Source organism: Perna viridis, chromosome 1 (genome assembly GCF_037379345.1).
Source record: "Perna viridis isolate PV_CMFRI_1.1 ecotype Kerala chromosome 1, ASM3737934v1, whole genome shotgun sequence".
NCBI classification, from domain to species: Eukaryota; Metazoa; Mollusca; class Bivalvia; order Mytilida; family Mytilidae; genus Perna; species Perna viridis.
This window is the reverse complement of record NC_142445.1, coordinates 3929082-3953482: the sequence shown is the minus strand read 5'-3', so window position 1 is coordinate 3953482 and position 24401 is coordinate 3929082. Positions and strand designations below refer to the sequence as shown.

At 30.3% G+C, this 24401-nt stretch overlaps 2 protein-coding genes across 5 annotated transcripts in view; one reads left to right on the top strand and one right to left on the bottom strand.

Annotated features, from left to right (window-relative positions):
* Positions 1-17248, bottom strand: part of LOC148626900 (uncharacterized) — a 26526-nt gene extending 9278 nt beyond the window's left edge. The window contains exons 1-12 of one of the 3 annotated variants that reach the window (XM_088557141.1): positions 17196-17248; positions 15747-15853; positions 9723-10214; positions 7013-7186; positions 6630-6677; positions 5960-6025; positions 5355-5464; positions 3849-3956; positions 3054-3147; positions 2320-2450; positions 1435-1521; positions 931-1046 (exon numbers count right to left, since the gene is read on the bottom strand). In XM_088557141.1, coding sequence (XP_088413267.1) covers positions 931-1046; positions 1435-1521; positions 2320-2450; positions 3054-3147; positions 3849-3956; positions 5355-5464; positions 5960-6025; positions 6630-6677; positions 7013-7186; positions 9723-10200 — 1412 coding nt within the window. In that variant the 5' untranslated portion in view covers positions 10201-10214; positions 15747-15853; positions 17196-17248. Of the gene's footprint in view, positions 1-930; positions 1047-1434; positions 1522-2319; positions 2451-3053; positions 3148-3848; positions 3957-5354; positions 5465-5959; positions 6026-6629; positions 6678-7012; positions 7187-9722; positions 10215-13823; positions 13925-15746; positions 15854-17195 lie in introns of those variants that run through there. The other 2 variants (XM_088557076.1, XM_088557193.1) reach the window with 2 other exon arrangements.
* LOC148626899 (adiponectin receptor protein-like) lies at positions 13928-24401 on the top strand. 2 transcript variants are annotated; one of them, XM_088558075.1, is made up of 7 exons: positions 13928-14068; positions 18425-18634; positions 18978-19287; positions 19657-19837; positions 20631-20818; positions 21405-21598; positions 21888-24401. In XM_088558075.1, the coding sequence occupies exons 2-7, from the start codon at positions 18449-18451 to the stop codon at positions 22011-22013; spliced, it is 1185 nt and encodes a 394-aa protein (XP_088414201.1). In that variant the 5' UTR covers positions 13928-14068; positions 18425-18448; the 3' UTR covers positions 22014-24401. The 2 variants fall into 2 exon arrangements, with proteins under 2 accessions (XP_088414201.1, XP_088414250.1); XM_088558124.1 differs by lacking the exon at positions 13928-14068 and adding an exon at positions 17560-17688.

The window sequence follows — 24401 nt, the reverse complement described above, 5'->3', positions numbered from 1 at the left end:
TAAAAAATAGGTTCACTGTTAAAAATTTCTTGCTGATTTAAATGAGCTTAAATTTACTTCATTGTTTTCTTCAAATGATCTTATAACACACTGTTTAAACTTTGTCTAGTACAACTTGCTCAATGATTTGCCAAGTGCGTGTATAAGATCATCAGTGTAAAAGGTTTGAACAATCTTAAAATAAATAAGATATTCAACAGCAAAAACAATTAACATCACTATATATTAAGATAGTTCAGCTTTTATACAGATGAGAACAGTTGAATATTCCAGCATTGTTGAATTCATTATTAAGTAAGTGGTATTAGATGTGGCCTTCCTTCCAGTGCCTGATATCAAGTACCCACAGACCTTTATTAACTTTTATACCTCAGATCAAGTACCCACACCTCTTTATTAACTTTCATACCTCAGATCAGGTACCCACACACCTTTATACCTGATATCAAGTACCCACAGACCTTTATTAACTTTTATACCTCAGATCAAGTACCCACACCTCTTTATTAACTTTCATACCTCAGATCAAGTACCCACACCTCTTTATTAACTTTCATACCTCAGATCAAGTACCTACAGACCTTTATTAACTTTTAAACCTGAGATCAAGTACCAACACACCTTTGCTAACTTTTTATACCTGATATCAAGTACCCACAGACCTTTATTAACTTTTAAACTTGAGGTCAAGTACCCACAGACCTTTATTAACTTTTATACCTCAGCTCAAGTACTCACAGACCTTTATTAACCTTTATTAACTCTTATACCTCAGATCAGGTACCTACAGACCTTTATTAACTTTTATACCTCAGATCAAGTACCTACAGACCTTTATTAACTTTTATACCTCAGATCAAGTACCTACAGACCTTTATTAACTTTTAAACCTGAGATCAAGTATCCACAGACCTTTATTAACTTTTATACCTGAGATCAAGTACCCGTAGACGTTTATTAACTTTAAGTGAATTCTGTAATTCTTTGAGTCCCCTCTCACCAAACCCATTCCATGACAAATCCAATACTTCTAATGTTTGGTTCTTCTGTAAAATTTAAAAAAGATCCATATAAATTAGAAAGTTCTTAGGAAAGTTGGACTTATTTGAAGACACAAACTTTTGAAAGTGAAATGGCAACCAAGGAAGTCAGTTTTAGAAACATGACATTTAATTCACATTTCCTATATATACTGGTACTTTAAACTCATACTTGATACTCCTTAGTATCCCAAAAGTACTCTATTTCCACATTAATGTACATTTAGGAAGGCATTCAATAATTTTTAGGCCTCTTTTTTATATATTTGTTGAACATACAGAATAAAGGTAAAAAAAGTACACTATAATCCTTTATAAAAAATTAACAGAATCATACATGCACCATCCTATACCTAAAAATGATGTATAGATTTGTTGCAGACAAAAGACTTACTGTAAGTGTATTAGCTATAGTTTCAGCTCCTTTGTTGCGTAGTGAATTCCAGCTTAAATCAACATCTAGTAATCCCTCATTTAATGCCTAAGAAAATATAAATTCAATAATGACAAAAATTTCTATCAAGATTATAGGGTTATTGCATGAATTTCAGCAAAAAGAGTCTTTCTGCATTGGTATGTAATAATTAACTATAGCCATGCAATTACATGTTTAATGAATAATTAGAAGCTACAATATGGGAATTCATTGGAGAGCATCATAATATTAACAAGTACTATCTTTAAAAAAAGATAGCCGACACAGTAAAGTTTGTTCTTTTTGCTTATTATTTTCTACATTTCATTCAGGAAGTAACACATGGCATGCAGTTTGAATTTCCGATACAGTTTTTCGAATGCCACTAAGTTAACAGTATTTGGACAATCGAGAAACAGAATTTAGGTCAGGTGACTTGCGTTTCATGGAAGAGTGTATTTAAGGTCAAAGGGTAAAAAGTGAAACTATACCGACTGTGTCGGAAAAACAGTAAGCAACCAACTGTCAATGTACAGAACAATGTGTATCTGAAATATTACTCTATGAACAGCTGATAATCATCAAACTACACACAATATAAAATAATACTCAAGACAATATCCACACATTTATACTTTAGATTCTTTTTGTGGTACACATTAAAATGCTATACAATAAACCTACTAAACCATTAAAGTACAAAAATGTATATTCATCAACAAAAATTAACCATAAATTCCTATTTATATAAATTTGTTCATATTGAAGTTCACAACTAAATTTCAATTTAAGCAACAAACAAATAAAATATGTTGACAAAATAATCCCTTTCTTCCATGCATTCCAAAGTCATCAAATACATACCAATGCTCCTCCAAGATATATGCCTCCAAGTTCACCAAAGTTATTGTTGCTGAGATCTAAGGAAGTTAATGTTATATTGCCCTTCAGTGCTTCTATAAAGTACCAAGCATCACGGTCAGTCAACTGATTCCCTGTTAATTAAAAGGTATCATTGTGAAATCCACTTATAAAGTAAGATAAAAAAATACAGTTATCTCCCTTTAGCAAGATTTTTTAGTGTTAAAAGAAGAAATTTCTGATTGCATTCTCCATGAATATGTTTTTTACTTACACCTCTGATGTTTTCTATCATCATTTACCTATAACTACCTGTTGATTCCAAAACTTAACAAACATTACAAGATAAACCAAAATTTTACATTAAAAAGAAACTAAGCAAAAGAAAAACATTTGTTTATTTTTTTTAGTTTATTTGGAACATTTAAGGCCTAACTTGTAAAAATCATGAAGTTTCTCTTTTTCTATTCATGGCTATGATCCTAACTTATTTGTAAAGTGGATATTTTTTTTTTACTTGAAAACTAACATTAACAAATTGTGTCATTTAAAATACATCATTTTGTATTTTTACATCAAATTACATCACATGAATGGCCAATTTTGTATTTTTACATTAAATTACATTACATGAATGGCCAATTTTAATCTACATCAAATACTCCCCATTTAATGAAGATGAAAAACTTACTACCTATCGTAAGTGTCATAGCAGTGTCTTCTGATTAAGATTTTACCTGCTATTGCGAGTGTTTTCAGTGTAGTATTGTATTCCAACATATCTGCTATAGCTGCAGCCCCCAAGGTGTGTATGAAGTTATTAGAAATGTCCTATAAAGAATAAAATTGGAAATTGATATTAGATAGTGACAAGAATGATTATAAAAAAACAATGTGAATACTTTCATTTTCGTGACAAATTCTTGTGTTAAGTTTCATTCAGATTATAGTGATAGATCCATATAAAAAAGATCAAAAGAACATGAACAAATGGTGTTGCTTTATTAAGTACTGCAGAAATAATTTTATTTCTTATCAAATTGGGAAAAATGGAATATGTTTCTTATGTATGAATTGTTACTTGATAAATTTGGTGAGTGTGTTGCTATTTTAAGAATTAATTTCCCTATCTATTACATATCATTTGTAATTTTATTCTTATACAATGTCAGTAGATTATCACTTTAAGATCATAATTTGAACCCTGTTAATCACCTGACCTTGACATTGACATGTGTCATCAGATAACATAATACAACAGTTACCAATATGTGTTATCAATAACATACAATTGTTTATGAAAAAAAACTTTGTTTAGAAAGACATTTGAACTTCAGAAAGCATCCAATAAGTACACTTAATTCATTGCCACTCTAAAACCCTCTCCCTTTGTACCTAGTACTATATAGAAATGACAAACTAAAATGCTATACAATGAAGCTAAATACATTAACCCCACCCCCCCCCCCCCCACACACACACAGAGACCATTTTAAACAGAATATCCCAAACCCCATTTCTAGAATTATTACCAATGACACGATGAACATGTTATCTTTGAGCATTCTAGAGAGATATCTAGCTCCGTCAGCCTCCAGAAAATTGTCTGCTAAATCTAGGTTCTCTGTTATAGTGTTGATCTACAAATAGATTACAAGGAAGAATTGGTTTAGTGATATTCTAGTCATTTAGTTTTATAATTGTATTTTTGAGAAAGGGATCTATTTGTAATATCATGTATGTTGACTTTAATTTGAAGTCAATAAAATCTTGCAGTTCTAAGTGTTAAAAGATAAATGGTACCCATTAATCCCCAGTTTTTATATACTTTTATTTTGACAACCGTATTATGGTTTACAGCTCTCCTTCCATCTATCTGTCCAAATGTCATATAAAAATACACAAAACACTTCACAGGTTTTGAAATGTTTTGGTGCAATGTTTGTCATCATGAAAGGTGCCTCCCTTTTATTTTTCATAGTATTCATTTTTGTTTTGTTTTAGAGGTGTTTTACTGTAAATACCAAAAATGGGGCAGGTACATCTTATACCTTACTTTCTGTGTTTATTCTTTCTCTTATAGTATAATTATCTCAATTTCCATTTAAGAATGTTTTTTTCTTCCTTCCTGTCAATCTTGAAAAGGCTTTTAAATGCATCTGAACTTGAACAATTGAGAATGTAAGGCAATCAATATAAATAAAAATGATTACATATCATACTAATAATATACTTATATATTAGATTTATAATTTTGGTTGGAAGCAGATTATCATATGATATACTTAACTGACATTCCAGTGCTTAAAAAAAGGGAGTTTGAAATATATTGAAGTATCATTCATTCCTAAGAACTTCATTTATGAGTGTTAAAAACTATACTTAAAATTTGTTTAATGTACAGAATTGATTTTTTCAGAAGGTAGACTTGATAAGTGACTTTTAAGTTTTGAAACTTCAACAAGAGATTACATGTATCAATTTTTTCAATTTTTACCTCAACAATGTATTGTACTGAGCTGTCAGCTTTAGATACAAAAAAAAACAAATACACTGAAGATTTATTACAATTTAATGTTTAATTCTTGGTATTAGATTTTTGAAAGAAGTAGGCTAAAACAAACACAACTAAGAAATGTGACACTTTAGTGACAAACTGATATCATTTTTATCTTTTGAAATTAATCTTTTACATGAGTTGCCTTAAGCAAGACGGGTACTTTAAGTTCTTGCCAACCAACAGTTTTATGTAAATAGTAGTTCAAGTGAACACTATGTTGTCTCCAGTATTACTTTGTTTAAACTGAGAGTCTACAGAGTTAAACATAATTGTTAAAACACAAGCTTTTTCCACCAAAACTATTCCCACATATCAACTCCCCTTCAAATCATCAAGAAAAGATAGAAGTGAGCAAAAGTAGCATTGTATGTAAATGTTTACTTAATTAGTCCATCATAAATAGCTTTATTTCTTTTATACCTTCCCTGTATCTCAGAAAAAAATGGGGCACAAAACAATAATATGACAATTATTTTACCTCTAGTGCTCTGGCAATGGGTTTGGTACCATTTCCACCAAGATAGTGATGTCTCATTCTCAGATTCTTGTCACCTAGATGTTTGTGCATGTATGTGACAGGAGTTGTTCCTAAAATGAAGTTAATTTTCATAATATACTCCTTTTAAATCCCTAATTATTTACAGTTTTACACTGTCACAGTTGGTCTTCATATGACTTAAATCATAAAGTATTGAAACCCAACTTATATTTGCAAGTCAGAAAAAAAATCATGAAAATAAATCACCCAGAATAAGACCCTTTGTTATGGAATACATGTATTACTGAGTGTTAAATAATGAAAATAAGTAGTAAAATTGAATTGATAACCTGAAAAAGGGGAAATAAGTATCTGTGAATATAAATTGGTTTACGGTTAAAGATGTACACATGTACCAGGAACTACAAATAAATTGAAATTTTTTTCATTAAAAGTATACTATAACAATGTCTCAAATAACCCTTCCAACAGATATTGAAATCATAATTCAAAAGATTCTAAATATACAGACACTGCCAGAATTAATTATTTTTCAAAATTACTATAGAGTGAGTAAAAGTAGAATGAACATTTTCAACACTTACCAGACTTTTCACATTCTGCATTATAAGCTGTTTTTCCTGTTGGGTCCAGCTCCTTTTTCTCCTCAACTAAAACATAACCAGATCTCAAAACACATCATACAATACAATGTGGATATTACTTCATACCCTTACTAACTACCAAGCAAAGCATAAATCTATAATTAACTATGGAAAAAATACAAGAATTAGACCATTAGAGTACACTATATTTGAAAAGAATTAACAATACACCAGATTGATTCTTTAACCATTGTCTTGTGACAGGCTAATTTAAAAAATGTGAAATCAAAGGTTATTTAAGTTTCATTTATATACCTTAATTTTCACATAAATTTCCTACTGAGAATTTATTTTTTTTGGAGTTTGAAGTAACAATAAAATAATTAATGCCAAGATTTGAAATGTTAAATAAAAATGTCCTGTTATGAATAAAAGCACTGCACTAAATGAAGTTCTACATTTTCCCACATTGTCATTATCATTAATTGACAAAATTCTTCACAAACCCTTTATTGATATACAGCAGTAAAGTTACACTGTTACATCATTATAGTACAAAATTAGTGAAGAAATATTAAAAAACATACATGTATAATAACGAAGGATGTTAGACTTCAGTACATGTATTAGAATGTTATTAACACAGACATGACATTTCAGTGCTATTAACCTGACAGTTGCTGTTTTTTCAGTTCCTCCATTTCCAGTTCTAACAAAGCTGATCAATAAAATGTAATCATTGTCCTTCTTAGAAGTTTATATGCCATTTACAGAATTGATGCTGTTTACTATTATAATGATTACATGAAGAATCTAGAGAAATTTTCTTACATGATAAAAAAGCATTTAGACAAAACAATTCATTTGAGCTTGAGTTAAAAAAATGGTTTTTTTGTATGCTAAGAGTTATAATCAAATGCGGTACGTTATTCTAATTAATATTCATTTAACACAAAAAAGATTTTTCATTAAATTGTTTCCCTAAATTTTTATAAGTTATCTCCCTTTACATCACTATCAAAATCTTTAGGTAATACATTGAACTTTTCTGACCTTTTTTAACATCCTCTTCCAGATCTGTATCATACTCATCTGAGTTGTGTGGAGATCCTGCTAACCAAGATTCATATGTTGGATGTTTCTTCTTCTTATTTTTCCCTTCTACCTCTCCATCCTTTGATTTTGTAATAGCCCAGCTTTTTCCTTCTTCATCACCTTCATTCTCCTCTATTAAAGACACACAGTTTTTACATGATGAGTGCTAATGTAAGGAATATTATGTTCCAAATGGTTCATTTCAGTTTATAAATCTAATCAGTAATTTCTTTGTAAAATACTACAAAATATAAATAAATTGTAAACAAATATATTATATGCAGAAACAACATTTGAGAACTGTCAAAATACCCTACAAAGGTTGGCAAAAGATTTTCCCAGGCTGGCTGATACTCCATGGAATGGGTTATACTCAGTAACATGTTTTTAAGCTAATTTTTACAAAATTTCTGGAATTTCACTGTATTACTGTAAAATATATACATTATATACTCAGAGACATTTAATGCAACTAGTTCACCATTCAATTTTATCTCTAGCTCTTAACATTCAATAACAGATTACAAATTTTGCACATTATAGTGTGCCTAGTTAGTACATTCATTTATTGCATTAATTTTAAATTGGTAATATTCAATTGCTAATCAAGCATAAAATTGCCCTACGGGAAATTGACAGGAATACTTGTATAGTTGAAAGGGCTAGATTTATTGGTCATAAGTAACATATTTTGTTTGACATTTTCTAACTAGCATAATTATACAATGATACATGGAAGTACATGTACTTATGAAGTTATGAAAACACTTATTTAACAATTGAATAAAATTTAGTTTAGGCTTAAAAAAATATTCCTTCTCAGTTACAATGTACTTGTAAATGAAAAAATAATCTTTTGGCTTTAATTTTTTAACAGTTCAACAAAATAAAAAACCAAGAATCCACATGCATTAGTTTTTAAGCATGTCCTCAAATGTCATGTGCATAACAGAGATAATCATGTCTTGTTTAGATTATTTCTCTAAAGATCCATGTGGAAAAATAAAAGCACAGTAAATTTTCCACAACTGCTATACTTGGACATACAAGTACACCATATATTTGGAAATGAAAATACAACATTCTCTGTAATCATGATTACTTTACCAATGTAATCATTAATTTAATTTAATTGTACAGTTGGCTAAGAAAATGCTATTTAATAAAGCACTTTGAAAGTAATCGATCCCATCTCAGGAAACTCCATAATTCAGTACACAGTTTTAATACACTACTATGTGTCCAGGAAAGTCAAATGCAAAATATATTCTGAAAGTTGATAAATATGTATAACAGCAACAAAAAATTTCCTTTTCTAATTATCACTTATACAACAACATTACAGTCAAACTGCAAAATAAAAACTTAATAAATATGAAATTAACAAATGGATCAGTTATATGTACTAACCAACTGAAGCCATCAATGTACAAGGACTGTACTACTAACACTTAGAGGAATAAGGCCATAAATATTATACCTGGTGTTTCAAATGGTTTTAAAGGATTCATTCAAATTTGTGGGTTTATTTTTTATCATTTCATAGTTAGTCTTAATATAAATGTATGTTATGTATTTTTTTAAAATTTAAAGTCATTATAATAAAGTTTTTATTTGAAGGGAAAATGAGAGTAAAAGACATTTGGTGTCAGAATGAATAGAGAAACTGGTTTGGCCTGAAGGAAGGTAATTTGTTCATCATATCAGTATTGACTCAATTTATGACAATCTAAATAATAAATATGTAACACAGAAGAAAGTTGAAAGGAGCTTTTAATATTTCCTCTTGTCAATACAATAGAATCTTAAATGCTCATTTCAAACAATTGAAATCTGTACTTTATATGGGTGGTATTTAAACTATAAAAATAGATTACTATCAATGAGTACCACAGAGTAAAAGAAAATAGCACTTGAAAATTAGTAATTCATAATTGTAGGATCCAAATAACTTTTAGAATAGGTGAGATCACCAAGTTCTCATGTATGCTTTATAGAAATTAAAAAAAAAACTGTTTTTACCTATAACAGTAAATCAAATTAATAAAACTGAATTAAGAAACTACATGACTTTAAAGGTTTCATTTACAGTTTTATTTTAAGGATATACAAACAGCAAACCCATACTAGTACAACTTAGTACATTTGACTTTCTATTTCATGTAAGTATTCTGGAATATCTTTAAAACAGAACAACTAATTACAATGACCATTTTAAAATATATACTGCATTATGTACATGTATGACAAAACTACATGTAGCTAAATGTTCAACTTTAAACACATAAAGAAAAATGGGGGACTCCAGCAGTATACCAAAACGAATTCCCAATTGCTTGTAGATATTTCAAATGCCTTAAAAAATAATGCTTTTTTTTAAATAAGAAGAGAAGAAAAATAAAAGAGTGATGTCCCCTATCAGCATATATTTTAATCTCATTCAGTAAATTAAAATCCTAAAACTTTGTTACAATCTGTCAGAGGAGTGATGAATGTAGTAACCTACATTTGTAGATGAACAAATCTAAACTTTCAAGCAGAAAAATAGTAAGGAGTAGTACATTGGACTAGATAAAATAATCTAAATCTTCAAAATAAGTCTTTTCAGAACAAATCACAGAATGTCAAGCTAAAAATTTTATTTTAAATCCAAAATAAATTAACTGACCTGACATAAGAGTTTTAACACCAACATCCAGGTTTATATGGTTTGTCACATCCTTGTCTTCATCATCTACTTGTGGAGTTCTCAGTAAATACTTCTGGACAGAAAATCCTTTTGGTGAAGGAGACTCTTTTCTAGACACAGGATTTGTTTTTACTGTAATTTCAGTCCTAGCTGGAGTTCTTCTAGAGATTTTTTTAGCTTGTCTACTAATTTTTTGAGACTTTGATGATGACTTTGCATGAGCTGTCCACGGTCTCTGTAGGTTTGGCATACGTCTGACTGGAACGTCATTATCACCAGACACTACCTTCTTAGGTTTGGAGGAATGTGGCCTGATATGTGGTTTTGTTGTTGTAGTCTTGAATGGTGGGGATGGAGTTCTTGGTGGAGATGTAGTTCTCCCTGTAGGAGAACAAGGAGATGGTGTTCTGGATTCAGATCTTCTCCCAGGTGATGGTGTCCTCAGATGGTTTTCCATGGCTTTCTAAAGTTCTAGAAAATAGTAAGAACCTCTTGGACAATCGACAAAATACATGTAAAATAAATACACAAGAAATGATTTAGTTCATTAAATGGACTAAAATATTTTTGCTGTCAAGATAACAAACTGTTGAAAAAGAAAAGGGGATATTTAAAAGTTATCTTATATATCAAACATTGGTGTTTTTCCAACTTAATGTTAAACAAAAGCATTAACTGTATCACCATTGGCTGATATCAACTTTTCAATACCAATCTTTCTTTATCTTTAATCTTTCTTATCGTGTGTACATTCCATCATTAATATTGAATTTGATCGGTAATGAAAAACTACTACAGTACTTATTTTCACAGAAAAGGAAACTTAATTAAAAGTTCAAATGAAAGGTTGCTTTTTTGTATTAACCACAAATGGATAAATAAAACTAGATGCTCTAGAGGGCTTAATTTGCTCACCTGGTAAAAAATTGTTTCTTTACCTTTAAAGGGCAATAAATCCAATAAGCCAAATACCACATAAATTTTCATTTCTGGTCTTTCAAGGGCAATACCCCTAATAAGGAGTCATCAAACAAATTCCACCCTACGAAGACTTTCAAAAGCTAATGACAACAGATGAGGATAAAGGATGCAAAGTGACAAGAATAGTTCACATGGTCCAGCACAAATCCAATGTCGAAAAACAAGAACAACAAAAAAGAAATTTATTTACCAAAGCTTTTTTTTTTTACATTAGCTTAGAAAAATAATGCATTCAGTTAATCTTGAGTCGATCAAGTTATATTTGCATCTTAATGAAAGGGTAAAATTTCATCTTGATCAATTGTTAGTGACACACTTACACATTATCATGGTAAGTCACGATTTGAGAAGGAACATACACGTCTGTTGCCATTTACACACTAAGTGGCCAACCTTCATGCTCGTAATTAGTCACATACTAAGAAGCCAAGCCAAGATATACAACACAATTTTGTTGCAATCAATACCTTGAGTGCCACCACAGACACGATCATTGTCACATACAAAAATAGCCTCAACATGATTGTATCTTATCATAAACCAATTGCTGCTGTAGCCACATGACTGGAAATCACTAATATGAAATAATTCATATACTAGTGGATCATGTGCTGATACATTGTAATAGACATGGTCTTGCCATAGAATTATTGCTAGCCTTTTAATGTCAAAAACAGTTGATATCAATACATACATTGGTATATTAAACAGTTGTATATGCAGAGTATCCTGATGAATCTTCAAGTGAATGTTTGGTTAACAGTCAAATTTATGAATATATTGATCCTTCAATATTTGAATGGCCATGAACATTGAATAAAAAAAATCATTTTGTATTATGAATTAAATATAATGGAAATTATAGATCAAAGATAAGTTTTAAAAGTGGCTTAAATATTTATGATAACATATACTAGTAAAATCAAGACCTGAAATATTTACTTGGTCACAATATTTATATTTTGAAATATTTTACCCATTACTTTTGAATGAACTAAATATTTTACATAAAGCTAGGAAGACAATAGTAAAATTAATTAGAAGAGGAAATAAACACTCCATTGGCACCAATGTGTGATGCTGAATTTAATCATACACTCTACTAAATAGATTTGAAAGAGTAATCAAGGGAACCAAGGGTACAGAGGTAATTAAAAGAATGTAATCCAGGGACAAAGACCAGTCATGGAAAACAGACATACACAACAAAGAACATGAAGTAACTCCAATCATACATACAAAGTAACAAAAGCAAATGAGCAACTCGGACTCCACTAAAAACTGGGAGCATGGACCAGGTGCACCAGTAGGGTAAGCGTCCTCTGCTTTTCCAACTGGGATAATTGAATAATATACTGAAGTATCAAAACAAAAGAGAGACCAGAATCTAAAGACAAATGATGAAAACAGAGACAACCTACATACACATGGATGTATTGAAAAGTAGGTTTCAATTTTATATAAACTTTAAATTTCCTCAATTAATTGAAATATATCAATCATTAAAGGTTTTTGAAATTTATTAAAGTAAAAATTAATTTTGGAACATACAAAAAATAGCTTTCCTTATACCATTGTTTTCTTTAATGCCCTTCCTTAAACTACCAGTAAATGTTGTTGCAGATTATACAAACTGTTACTAACTGTTTTTAATTTTATACTGATTCATTTAAGCTTTCACTTAATGTTTATCCATTACAAGTGGATACTTAAAATCTTAAGGAAAATTGATTTAAATGTTAATTAAAAAATATATAAATAATACAAATCTTAGCTTATATACAATTTCAAGGACTAATGTCTTCTGTGCATGTTCTGATTTCTTTTTGTGTCATACATTTCCTCACTCCTATAAGACCTAAATTTACTTACAGGTCAATGGATAAAAGTAGCTTAAATGAAAATATATACCATGCTCAAATTACCTGAATCTTGGATAATTGATGAAAAAAGTATTTTTAAATGAAACAAACTTTAAAATACTAGCAGTAAATATGAACATTTACAAGACTACATTTGATTTTAGGCAGTGTCAGAGGCTCCATGAAAACTAACTAAAATACTGAAATTTCAGTGGTCAAGGGCATTTTTCTTATTAAATGTAAATGTTCATGGAGTGTATGTCCATGGCATGAAGATCTCAAGCTGACCTAACAGAAGCCAGTACATATTTTACATTTGATTTCAGCAATAAAAGTAGTATTTAAGATCACTGTACCACTAATACAGGGCCAGGGTATTTGATAAATTCCCCAGGAATTCAAGGGTATCCTATATTAAATGTACAATATTCTGACACACATTCCCTCATGGAATTTTTTGGCAGTTTTCAAATGGCACTTTCCAGACCCATCAAAATATGTCAGGCTGTCTAACTTGTCTGGTAAAAATTCATTTGATCCACTAAAAAGTTAATTCTTTAGATACCTGTAGAGGAGGAAAGAGGACAAAATTGCAAAATTAGGGATTCAGTCCGGTCACCCAAGAATGATTTTCGATGGGTCTGATATACTCAGTGATCAAAATATTTATGGCATGCATTGCAGCAAATATTGATTTCTCATACCCTGGAGCTCTTGAAATTTATTTCAAAGAAAGTCAAATTTTGGGTGCATATTGATGTCAAACCAAAAGATCATTAAAATATAATTATAAAAATTTTATATTACAAAGTGTTCTTGACCAATGAAATTGCAGTATTTTAGTTGTGTAGGTGGTGCCTCTAAGGCTGGGAGTACGCAATTTTGTATGCAGAGACAATGCCTTAATTTTAAGCAACAGTTCTGAGTTGCATGAACGTGTCTACATTATAGAACTGTATGCACGACTACATGTACCTTCAATTTAGTAAACTAAAGATAATCATGATGTTTACTGAGGTGTTGTTTTTCATCAGACATTTATGCCACACTTAGCTTCCAGACAGACGACCAGGCAAAATAAAACTAGCCTAAAAAGCATACAATATTCCGATAGTATAGAGTATAGTATATACAGACAGACTAATATTGTTTTCATTAGAAAAAACCATTGAAACAGCATTTTAATCTATAATTCATCTTTTACTGATGTTGATAGGAATATATAGCGAATCAATACCTCGGTTTTATTGAGAACACAGAAAAAGTCCCCTGTGCATACCACCTTGCTGATTGATTGACAGGATCTCCAATGTAAACATATATGAATCCGTAACTTCCGGTGTAAAACGTCCTAAATTTTGTGCACCACATTATATGACGTCAGCAACAGTGGATCAGGAGATCGAACAGTGATCAACAAACATGTTTACCAACAATATTTAAGCAATGACGAGAAAACGGAATTAGTTTTTTTCAGTAAATGTAGGTATTTACACTAAAACAAAGCTTTGTGGTCGTAAATCAGTATCAAATATGCATTGTTTATATGTTCTTCCTCGTACTAGTTTTTGTTACGCATGGACCATGGTTCTGTTTCTGATTCTGGACTAATCCCAAAACGGTAACAGGATTAATTTTGCATACTGACTTACTGTAAACATTCCATAATTATTTGTATGTGAAATCTATCATCGTAATGTGTACTACCTTTGATCTTTTAGTCCTGGTTCATTTAAAAATGAAATTGCCATCATGATGGCACTACCATCTTGCATAGTGAATTCAATTTTTGGACACAAGAATAATGTCTTATCAAATATCTGTACAGCCAAACAGCAAAGTGCATCAGTGACCCGAAATCCTTTGATCTCATTTGCAGTGACCCATGAGCAGATAACTCTAAAAATGGTGGCAATGAATTTCCTGTAAAAAATTTACATTTCCCCTGCTTCCAAGAATCAATAAATTAATTAGAAAAGAAGTAAACAAGAAATTGTATCATATACAAAAATGGAATTTAACTAAATGATTCTTACAGCAAGTTTAAACTAAAGAATTTCTTTGGGAGATTAAATTTCATTTTCAAAAAGGTAAAAAGAGACACTATTTTTTGGACGACTTATTTGTATGATCAAATGCAGACTTCAGACCCATGATTTCCTAACCCTATTTTCAAGTTTGTCTACAATGTTTTGTTTTCATGTATATGATCTTCCTTGAAAGGTGTAAAAGTGTTATGATTCTTAAGTCAATGAACGGACATGCACACATCTCCAGTCAGCATGTACTTTAAAATGAATGTTTTTGCCTTCTTAAATTTTCTGTTAAGTACAATAAAGAAAAACTATCCACATATACATTTCTTGTCATGATTTTAACGAAAATTTGTTCACAATGTATTATTTAAACATAAATCGATAGTTTCAAAGAATATTGTCTATTATCATGCAGTTCAAATGGCGATAATAAACACAATACAAGTATCACATGATTTTGGTTGTTCTTGAACTTTGCTGCAAGATTTCAGAATCAGTTTGTTAACACTACAGTCACCCATCTCATCTTTTGCCTTTTGTAATGGCTTTTTGTGAGACACCCATTTTCCTTGATCACTCATTTAAGCTTTGAGGAATGGAATGATGCAAGCTTGTATAGGGGAACTTGGTCGAAGTTCGACCAGCAAACAGTAGTTGTACTTATCTTGAATAAAATGTTATAATAATTATATTAATAAACACCAGACTAACCTCATCTGAAGCTTACTAATTTACATAATGAATACGATTATATCCGGGTTTGAATGATTGGTTATTCCTGGGAAAAAATACCATATTGTAACTTCAAAGTTTCATAGGTGGTAAATTCAGATTGAAGGTTAAAGTCACTGAGGTAAGGTTTTGTCTATTCTTAATACCTATGTAAGATAATATTGATAAATATATGTTTAATGGCCTCAATGGGGTCTCATATATATTCAAGATAATTTTTGGGGACGTTTTGATTGTAAAACAGTTATAAAATAGACAATTTTAACGAAAAAAGGACTGGTCAAACTTCCCCTATGGTAGATTTTGGTGTATGGGGAAATTCGACACAACACTAACAACATGAAGCAACAAAATTATAACACACAAAAAACTACAAATATATATAAACTTACACTGTTGACGGCTTTTGTGGTGAGGAAGAATCCTATTGATTGTAAGGTCAGATGTCAAGGTCACAACGACTTTGTGAATTCTATGTGGCGGGGACTTGGAGCTTTCACTTGTTTAAAATAAAAAAGAAATCCAAGATATTAAAAATAAAAAAAAAAAATTCTCTCATCAGCTGTATTCAACTCTAAATAATTTGAAGGTAAAACCAAATTATAATTAAAGAAGCACTCAGACCAAAACTTATTCAAAAAATTATGCTAAATCCATATAATCAAGGAAATCGACCCATGTGATGCCAAGTTGTTAAATTGCAACTAATTCTTGGAAAATAAGACCCCACACACTTCATAACTTGGTTTTACATGCAGGGGTTGTATATACTCTCTAGACTATGATCCCATATTTAGTGAAAATTAAACACCCTACAATTAATGGGGGTAGCTTGAGAACACTAGTTGAAACAAGAAATCAACTCTGCGTGGCTTTATTTCTGTCAAATATGCTACTGGGTAAAGAGTTCAACACCTTAAACCAGAGAGTATATTTTTAAGTACTGGTCGAATTTACCCTATACCAGGTCGAACTTCTCCATATATGATAAATGCTGGTTTCTGCATATTATTCGGAACATCTTTGACCTCAGAGGCAAAAGAAAGGTAATACTAAGAGAAGAAATGAACTGATTACTGTGCCATTGCAACATGTAATGATAATGTGGTAATCAGTAAAGGCAAAGTCAAGGACGAGTCGAACGATCTCGACTACGGGTCGAACTTCAACCAAGTTCCCCTATAATCAACTGATGTTTTCTCCTACCTGTCAAAAATTTATTGCTTACCCCATAATAAATGTAAATATTATACAATTACTTAAAATTTTCTATTATATAAAGGTATGTGGTTGTTTTCTTGTGTCAGCATTTCTCGTATCATTGTCCATAGACTCTTGGTTTTTGTGCAATAACTTAAATATTAGTTTCTTGATCTTTTTTTTAAATTTTATGTCAAGATGCCAACCACTTGGTATTGATTGTTTTTGCCATATATGTTAGGAATTAGGAGCCAAAAAGTAGGAAAAAAACTTTCCATAGAATTAACCTATTATATGGTATTTTAGTCAACTTGGTTTTCTTGGCTACTAAAATTGTGCATTAGTATTTAATAGGTCACTTGATCCTACATGTTTGTTAAATTTGATTCTCAGTTTTGAAAACTTTGATAGAACATAGAAGGAAACTACTGGAGCAATGCCACTGCTGGTGGACCCTGTACATTTGTACTTGTAGCACAAAATTAGAAACCTTTAAATCACTTAAACTTTGTTCCTTGTATTGAACATGGGGCTACAATAATGTAGATCCTATGACATACTTTGTTAGAACTTATCAGTGCTGGATTTGGCTTCCTTTTTCAATATTTTTTGGTTTTTAGTATTTCTTGTATACAATTTACGTTTGAATCTTGAATTATTTATGTACTTGAATTTATCTACAGATTAGAGGCTACTTCTTGAAACATGTGTACAGCATTCTGAAATTTGCAATATTAATATCATTATGATGGATAATTTTAATTTAAGAAAGTTTTTGGAGCTTACATTTTCTTTAAAAATAACCTGGTTTTTCATTGTCGATACAATTACAATGTAGTCTTTTGGAATATCATCAGGTAATTTACTTTATTATTTTTTTTATATATACACCTTAGTTGATAGTGTAATCTGTACTACATGAAAGTTGCCTGCCTGGTCTGCATTTGATTATACATGTATGTATATATCAGAGATATACATGTATGTTTGGACTTTGATCCTGGTTATTACTGTTCAGTTTTTGTCATGTTAGATTGTTACTGTAGCTTGATCTATTTTTAGGCAATTACATTTATTATTGTGATGTGTATGTATATAAGTAAATTTCCTTTGTGTTTCATAATTACTAGCCAGGTAAGATGTTATGAGAGAAAAACTATGTTTGTCATATTTTTGACAGCATACATGGTATATTGAAGAGTAGTTAAAGATATATATTTTTAAAGAAAAAAGTTGATTTTATTAATAAACACATTGCTATGAATTTGAATTTTATGCTGTACTTCGTGCTGTCGTAAATTTTAATCTTTCATTGTAGCCCAATATCTTTCTGTAGGTTTTTCATAATATATGGTATACTCCTTTATTTTTAGTTTGTTATACACTATCTTAATTCAAAATGTCCCATTTGTTTAGCCTGTAGTCCAACATAAAATCACAGGGTTTTGTGTAGAGACATAAAATTTGGAAGATCATCAGGCAATGACAATACCACTGGAAATGTGATTTTGCCCAACGATCTCTACACAAAAGCATGTAATGATGGTGATGTACTATAATGTTCTAATATAATTTAGAAAGAAATGACATACAATTACATATATAATAGAGTGCAGCTGTTTATTTATGTTACGATAAAGATTAAATAAGTAATTTTTAAAAGAGTAGTATTATAAATATATTATTAAAAATCATGTACATACGTGTAGTATATGTTATTCAGAAGTGTAATGGCACTTCAAATATCATAGAATCTCTTATTGTCAGTTTGGTATGTTAAATGTCACAGTTTTTAACAAGCAATGTACAACGATAATTGTTACAGACATTTAGAATATTGATTTTAGAAAAGACTTAATTTTTCTTGTAGAATAATAACAGAGAATAGAAAAAAATGGCATCAATTGCGATAATAGACGCAGCTGTTGTAGACCCTTCTCCCATTGTGTCTCAGCCAGAACCCATCCCAGATATTGATATGGCTTATGAATCTGATGTTTCTGAAGATCTGAACACTAATACCTCTGTCAAAGAAGCTTCCAGTAAATCTGAGAAAGGAAAGCTTCTTAGACACAAACAGGTAATTATTGTGTCAATATTGATATAAAAGAAACGATTGATGAAGTATGGTAGAACTATAGCTTGATAACAGTTAAGATGAAAGAGGTATTGGTGGTATTCTTTAATTTCCTAACAGTTATATACCAGTACTCATGTTGACACTTATGGATAATTTTATTAAATTACATTGTAAAATAAAGTTTGAGTGATTTAAAATGACATAAATTCAAGTTCAGTTTTACTATAATTATCCATGGTACACATATTGACACATATGGAAATGAATGTTGTATGTTTCATAATATCTAAAATAGAAAAAATGGAAAGTCAATTAGATATCATTAATTTAATTTTGTTTTTAGAGAACACTGTCTGCCAATTCTCAAGGATCTGATACAGAAGATGATGATGGTGAAATAGAGCAACATAAAACATCACGTTTAGACTTTCTATCAGGGCCATGCAGGGCTGCAGAACAAGCAGAAGAGTTTGTAAAACGTGTATGGGAGGCAGGATGGAGAGTAGTTCATCATTCTCATTTACCAGACTGGTTACAGGATAATGATTTCCTTCATAAGGGCCACAGAGTGCCGACTAACTCATTTAGGGAGTGCTTTAAATCAATATTCAGAATTCACACTGAAACTGGAAACATTTGGACACATCTTTTAGGTAAGTTCTGATTGGTGATAATCCATCACGAGAGTCATTATGTGTCACATTAGCAGAAAACTTTTTTGTTTGCAGTTTTCTGAATTCTGAATTTTGCCTTTGAGGGATGGAGCTATTTGTATTTAAATTATTCGTACATTTAACTTTATTGGTAATGCACCGTATTGCTGTTATATGGCTGATGTCTCGATCAGCAAAAATATGTGAGATATTCTATAACATACGGTATGACCTGCGTCTCAGTTAAAAGTTCAAACAATTGCATCCTTACTACATTTCTCACTTCTGAAAAATGTTGATGCTCTGTCCCTATACATGGAACACTTTACAGACCGAGGCCCATGGCTGATTTGACTTTTTTTTTTATAGGTATGATAGCCTTTATGGGTGTTGCTGGATATTTCCTTACTAGACCTTCCCTAGAGATACAGTGGCAGGAAAAGGCTGTATTCTCAGCATTCTTTGTTGGTGCAATTCTTTGTTTAGGTTTCTCATGGTTGTTTCATACTGTCTTTAATCATTCAGAGAGGATTGGTAAACTTTTTAACAAGTAAGTTTTATTTGTTTATGACGTGCAAGTTTTTTATTATTATATATATAATGACAATTGGCAGTTAGGGACATAATGAAAAATTCCTAGATTCTCATCCAGCTTTTCTGAAATATTTAAGCGAGGGATGAATTTTATTCTTTATTTTGCCTTCAGTAACTGTCAACCTGCCGAATAACTGGCATTGTTGTTATCACTGTCTTTGTGTGCTTGTTGATCAATTTTACCAGCGCAAAGGTAATGAAACAGCTCTGTCAAAGTATATATTGTCTACTGCTATGTGTACCAATTTGCATCAGATGAAGAACCATTTTAAAAAGAAAAGGCAGCTAAAAATTATGGTTTTCAACCTGGAAGTTACTAAATAACAGTAATTATAAACCAGATCTGGACAAGACATTGAATATTTCAGGAAATTTGAGTCTGGGAATATTTTTCAAAACACATTTTGAAAATGCAAAGAATCAAAGTGGGTGTGAAGAATTGTGTTGGGCAGGATGAGAATCTTGAAATTTCATGACTATGGTCTTAATATATAAATAATTAGGTTTGTATTCATTCTCCTCAAAACATTAGTTATTGTTGTTGACAATATTAAGCTCAGACTTGGCCTTATAAGTTAGATCTCCTTACTGATGTAATGTAGAAAATTATTTTTGAAACGTCATTAATGTAAAATTATACATATTTTAGTTGTTATGATGAATTTTTTTTTCTTGTTGATAATTAAACCAAACTTAATTGATTATTAATGTATGCAATAATAGTAAATGTATTTGATGTTTATTATCAGGTTAGATTACTGTGGTATTGCCATCCTGACAATGGGATCATTTGTACCATGGCTGTACTACAGTTTTTACTGCCGACTTGGTCCCAAGATAGCCTACTTGGCGTTGATCTTTGTGCTAGGTACAACATGTATTATAGTGTCTCTGTGGGACAAGTTTAGTGAGCCTCAGTTCCGAGGAGTAAGAGCAGGTAAGCAGTACAAACAAGCTAAAATCTTAAATCTATGCAAACTTATTTAAAAGGGAATGTGTAAAAGAAAATTATTTAAACAAAATAACTTTGTTTTGGGACAGTTTGCATTTGCTAATCACAAAATACATATGTAGTTTAAAAAAGTGTTAACTGGCCTTAACCAGGCTATTTGTATAACCTGTTACTTTTGATTAATGAATTTTAATTCTTATGAATTAAAATTAAAATTGAGATTTAACAAAATTGCAGACCAATCAAAATTAGGATGTCAGTTTACCAGACCAAGTTATATGAAATATCTTTGTTTCCCTTCTCCCTAACACAACAAATCAGAAGGCTTGTTTCAAATCAAATTACATTATTAACTGATACATAGGATGATCTTAAGCTAGCTTGAAATTTTAAGTACATGTATAATGATAAGAGCTATCATCAAAGCTTATGCCCTTGAACTAAATTGAGTCATCCCTTTCTTTCTCTTTTTGATTAACTGAGAATTGTTTTCTCGATTCGGATTTGTTTGTTGCCCTAAGATTAGGTACAGTCAGTACTAATTGATAAATGTTTTTTCCTTTACTTCCAGCAATGTTTATTGCTTTAGGACTAAGTGGTGTTATTCCAGCCTTACACTTTGTGATAACTGATGGATTTGATCATGCAGTTAACCATGCTTCACTTGGTTGGCTGGTACTGATGGCTGTGTTGTACATAGTTGGTGCACTTATTTATGCATTCAGAGTTCCAGAAAGAATATTCCCTGGAAAGTTTGATATATGGGTAAGTTTTTGCTATACTTTGTAGGTCATATTCTGTATGTCTCTTTTAGGATTGGTATGTCAATTTAAATGATTTATTTATAATTACTTTCTCTTTTTATATCCCATAATGACTAATATTGTATGAGGACAAAATGTATTTTGTTGCAATTTATTTAAATTATATTTATTGTTATGTATTGACAATATTATTTGGTTAAACATGGCTTAATAATGTATTATGTTAGTTGACCCATTATTTTTTTCTTTAACTAAGTCTCTTAATTAAGTTTTGTTTATGACTTTTCTAGTTTCAGAGCCACCAGATATTTCACGTGTTTGTTCTTGCTGCAGCTTTCGTTCACTATCACGGAATTACTCAGATAGCAAGTTATCGTCTCACCCTTGGTGATTGTCTAGCAACAGAAATCAGTTAGAAATTTACTACTATGATGACACTCCATAGACCTATGTTAGATGTTGATTCAAGGCAAACAGATGATATCGTGTTGGAGTAGCTCCTCTCATCAGTATATAAAATATATATTGATTCTCCTTTGTTACACGTGTGATAGTTACATATGTTACTTATGTACTGAAATTGTTTTTTTTAAGGATTTCTAGTACAAATGTAGTATTAAACACCTTTCACATATCACTTTATTGTTCACTATTGTGTATCTTTTGAGTGGTGTAAGTACTGTACCTATGACAGTTTCTCCATGGTTTGTAAGGTTATAGTGATCCCACCCATGAGGGTGCGTTTTGTTATTTATGATACATGTATTGATATATATATATATATATGTTCTGTATTCATGTTCAGTATGATGTTCATATTTTACTATGATGAAATTTCAAGCATGAAAAGTACTTAGTTATTGGAAATCCTAAATAGAATTTAAATATCACATTGTTAAGCAATTAAAGAACAACTGATTGATGTTTTTTGTACAGTCTGTTTAAAAAAAATTCTTGTATATATTTTTTGCAAATCCTAATATACATTTCTATACCAGTTTCATATGCTTCAATTATTTCTAGATATTCTCATGACAAGATATGTTCATTATAGTAGTTGACATGCTCCATGTTGAACTGTTTTAATGTAGTTCTTTTCCATGAGTTTCAATGAAAATGTTCGAATGTGTTTGATTTTACTACATTTTTCAAGACAGTTTTATTAATGTCTTATTTTCTATACAACACTGAAGGATATTTTTGTGTATTAATATATCTAATAAGTATCCCTCTTTACACGAAGTTATTACTTAGATGTACAACGTACGATTTGTAGTGAAGTAGATAATGTAAATATAATAGACAAAATCTGTACTCTTGAATAAAAATAGGCCTTTTTTTTACATACTGTAGTTTTTTCCATTTCATTGTGTGATGTATTCATAATCAAAAGGTAAACTGTTTGTAATGTCAATATTAGACTAGGTATAAATATATATATATATATCAAATTCTATATTATATTAAAATAACAGTATATACCTGATTGGATTAAGTTATAATATTTGTATAAGACATACATTTTCAGAAAATAGAAAACATTGATTTGTTTGTTCAATATTTGATAACTTTCATTTTAGACTAAGGAAAAGCACTTATTATTGGAAGCAGTCTTAATAAAACTTGTCATTTACCAGTTATTTTAGTTGAAAGCATCCAAAGAATATGCACTTCAGAAAATAGAAAACATTGATTTGTTTGTTCAATATTTGATAACTTTCATTTTAGACTAAGGAAAAGCACTTATTATCTGAAGCAGTCTTAATAAAACTTGTCATTTACCAGTTATTTTAGTTGAAAGCATCCAAAGAATATGCACTTAATAGGATATTTAAGGTAGATCAATCCTCATGTTACTTAGAGATACATTTTCATAGTTTTTATCAAAGATGATCATGAATAAACATATTGTAAAATTTTTAAATAGAAAACATAGGTAACTGAACTTAATTTCAAAATAATTGAAACAAAATATTGGCATGTGTTTTTCAATTTTTCATATAAAGATTCTGTAGGAATTTTCACCATTTTGCTTATTATTAAAAAAGCTGGTAGATAAAATTTCTTAAAAATTTGTCTAAAGAACATGTATCTGATATTATTTTAAAAAGGAAATTAGGGGTCTCTGAACTTTTTAATTTGTAGTATTGAAATTCCCATTACATTTCAATAGAACAGTCTCCCCTTTGAAATATGGTTTATACATTCAATGTTTATGATTTTACTATAAACAGGTTCATGCCCAAAATTCTCATTTAATAATTTAAAGACAGTTTTTACATCTTTTGAGACTATTTGCTTATTGAAAATACTTCCATATTATTTTTTCATGACGACAGAAAAAAATGCTGCATGTAATAAGTTTGATTTACCATAATTATCTATCCCATTGATCTTGACCTTCATTAACAATTCCGATTCACCCTGTATTTCCATGGAATTATATCTACAGTCAAAATATAAAATCCTAATAAAAATAGCCCTAGAAAGCATTCATGTGTAATGACTCTGGAGAACTGGTAGTTGGTTTTTTTTTTTAAATGTAATTCTAGTTGTTGTTACAGTCTTTATTTGGTATTTATATAAAATAAATTAGAACTGTGTAAAATTGGAATGTTGCAGATACTAATTGGACATCTTCAGCTGTTGTGAGTAATGAATTGTTGAAGTTTTCCTAGTGATGCCAAATAATGTGATTCTACCTTTAGACTGTAGTTTTATAACTGTTACATTGATTCAGATATATACAGATTTGTTGATATTGGATGTATTTTGTAATTAAATCACTCTAAAACACAATTAAA

What these genes read in the sequence shown, in the direction of transcription:
- LOC148626899 (XM_088558075.1), top strand. Translation starts at nt 18,449, where the DNA reads ATGGCATCAATTGCGATAATAGACGCAGCTGTTGTAGACCCTTCTCCC. An exon ending in CATTTGGACACATCTTTTAG is followed by an intron (nt 19,288 to 19,656) that starts GTAAGTTCTGAT and finishes TTTTTTTTATAG; the next exon opens with GTATGATAGCCTTTATGGGT. An exon ending in GTTCCGAGGAGTAAGAGCAG is followed by an intron (nt 20,819 to 21,404) that starts GTAAGCAGTACA and finishes CTTTACTTCCAG; the next exon opens with CAATGTTTATTGCTTTAGGA.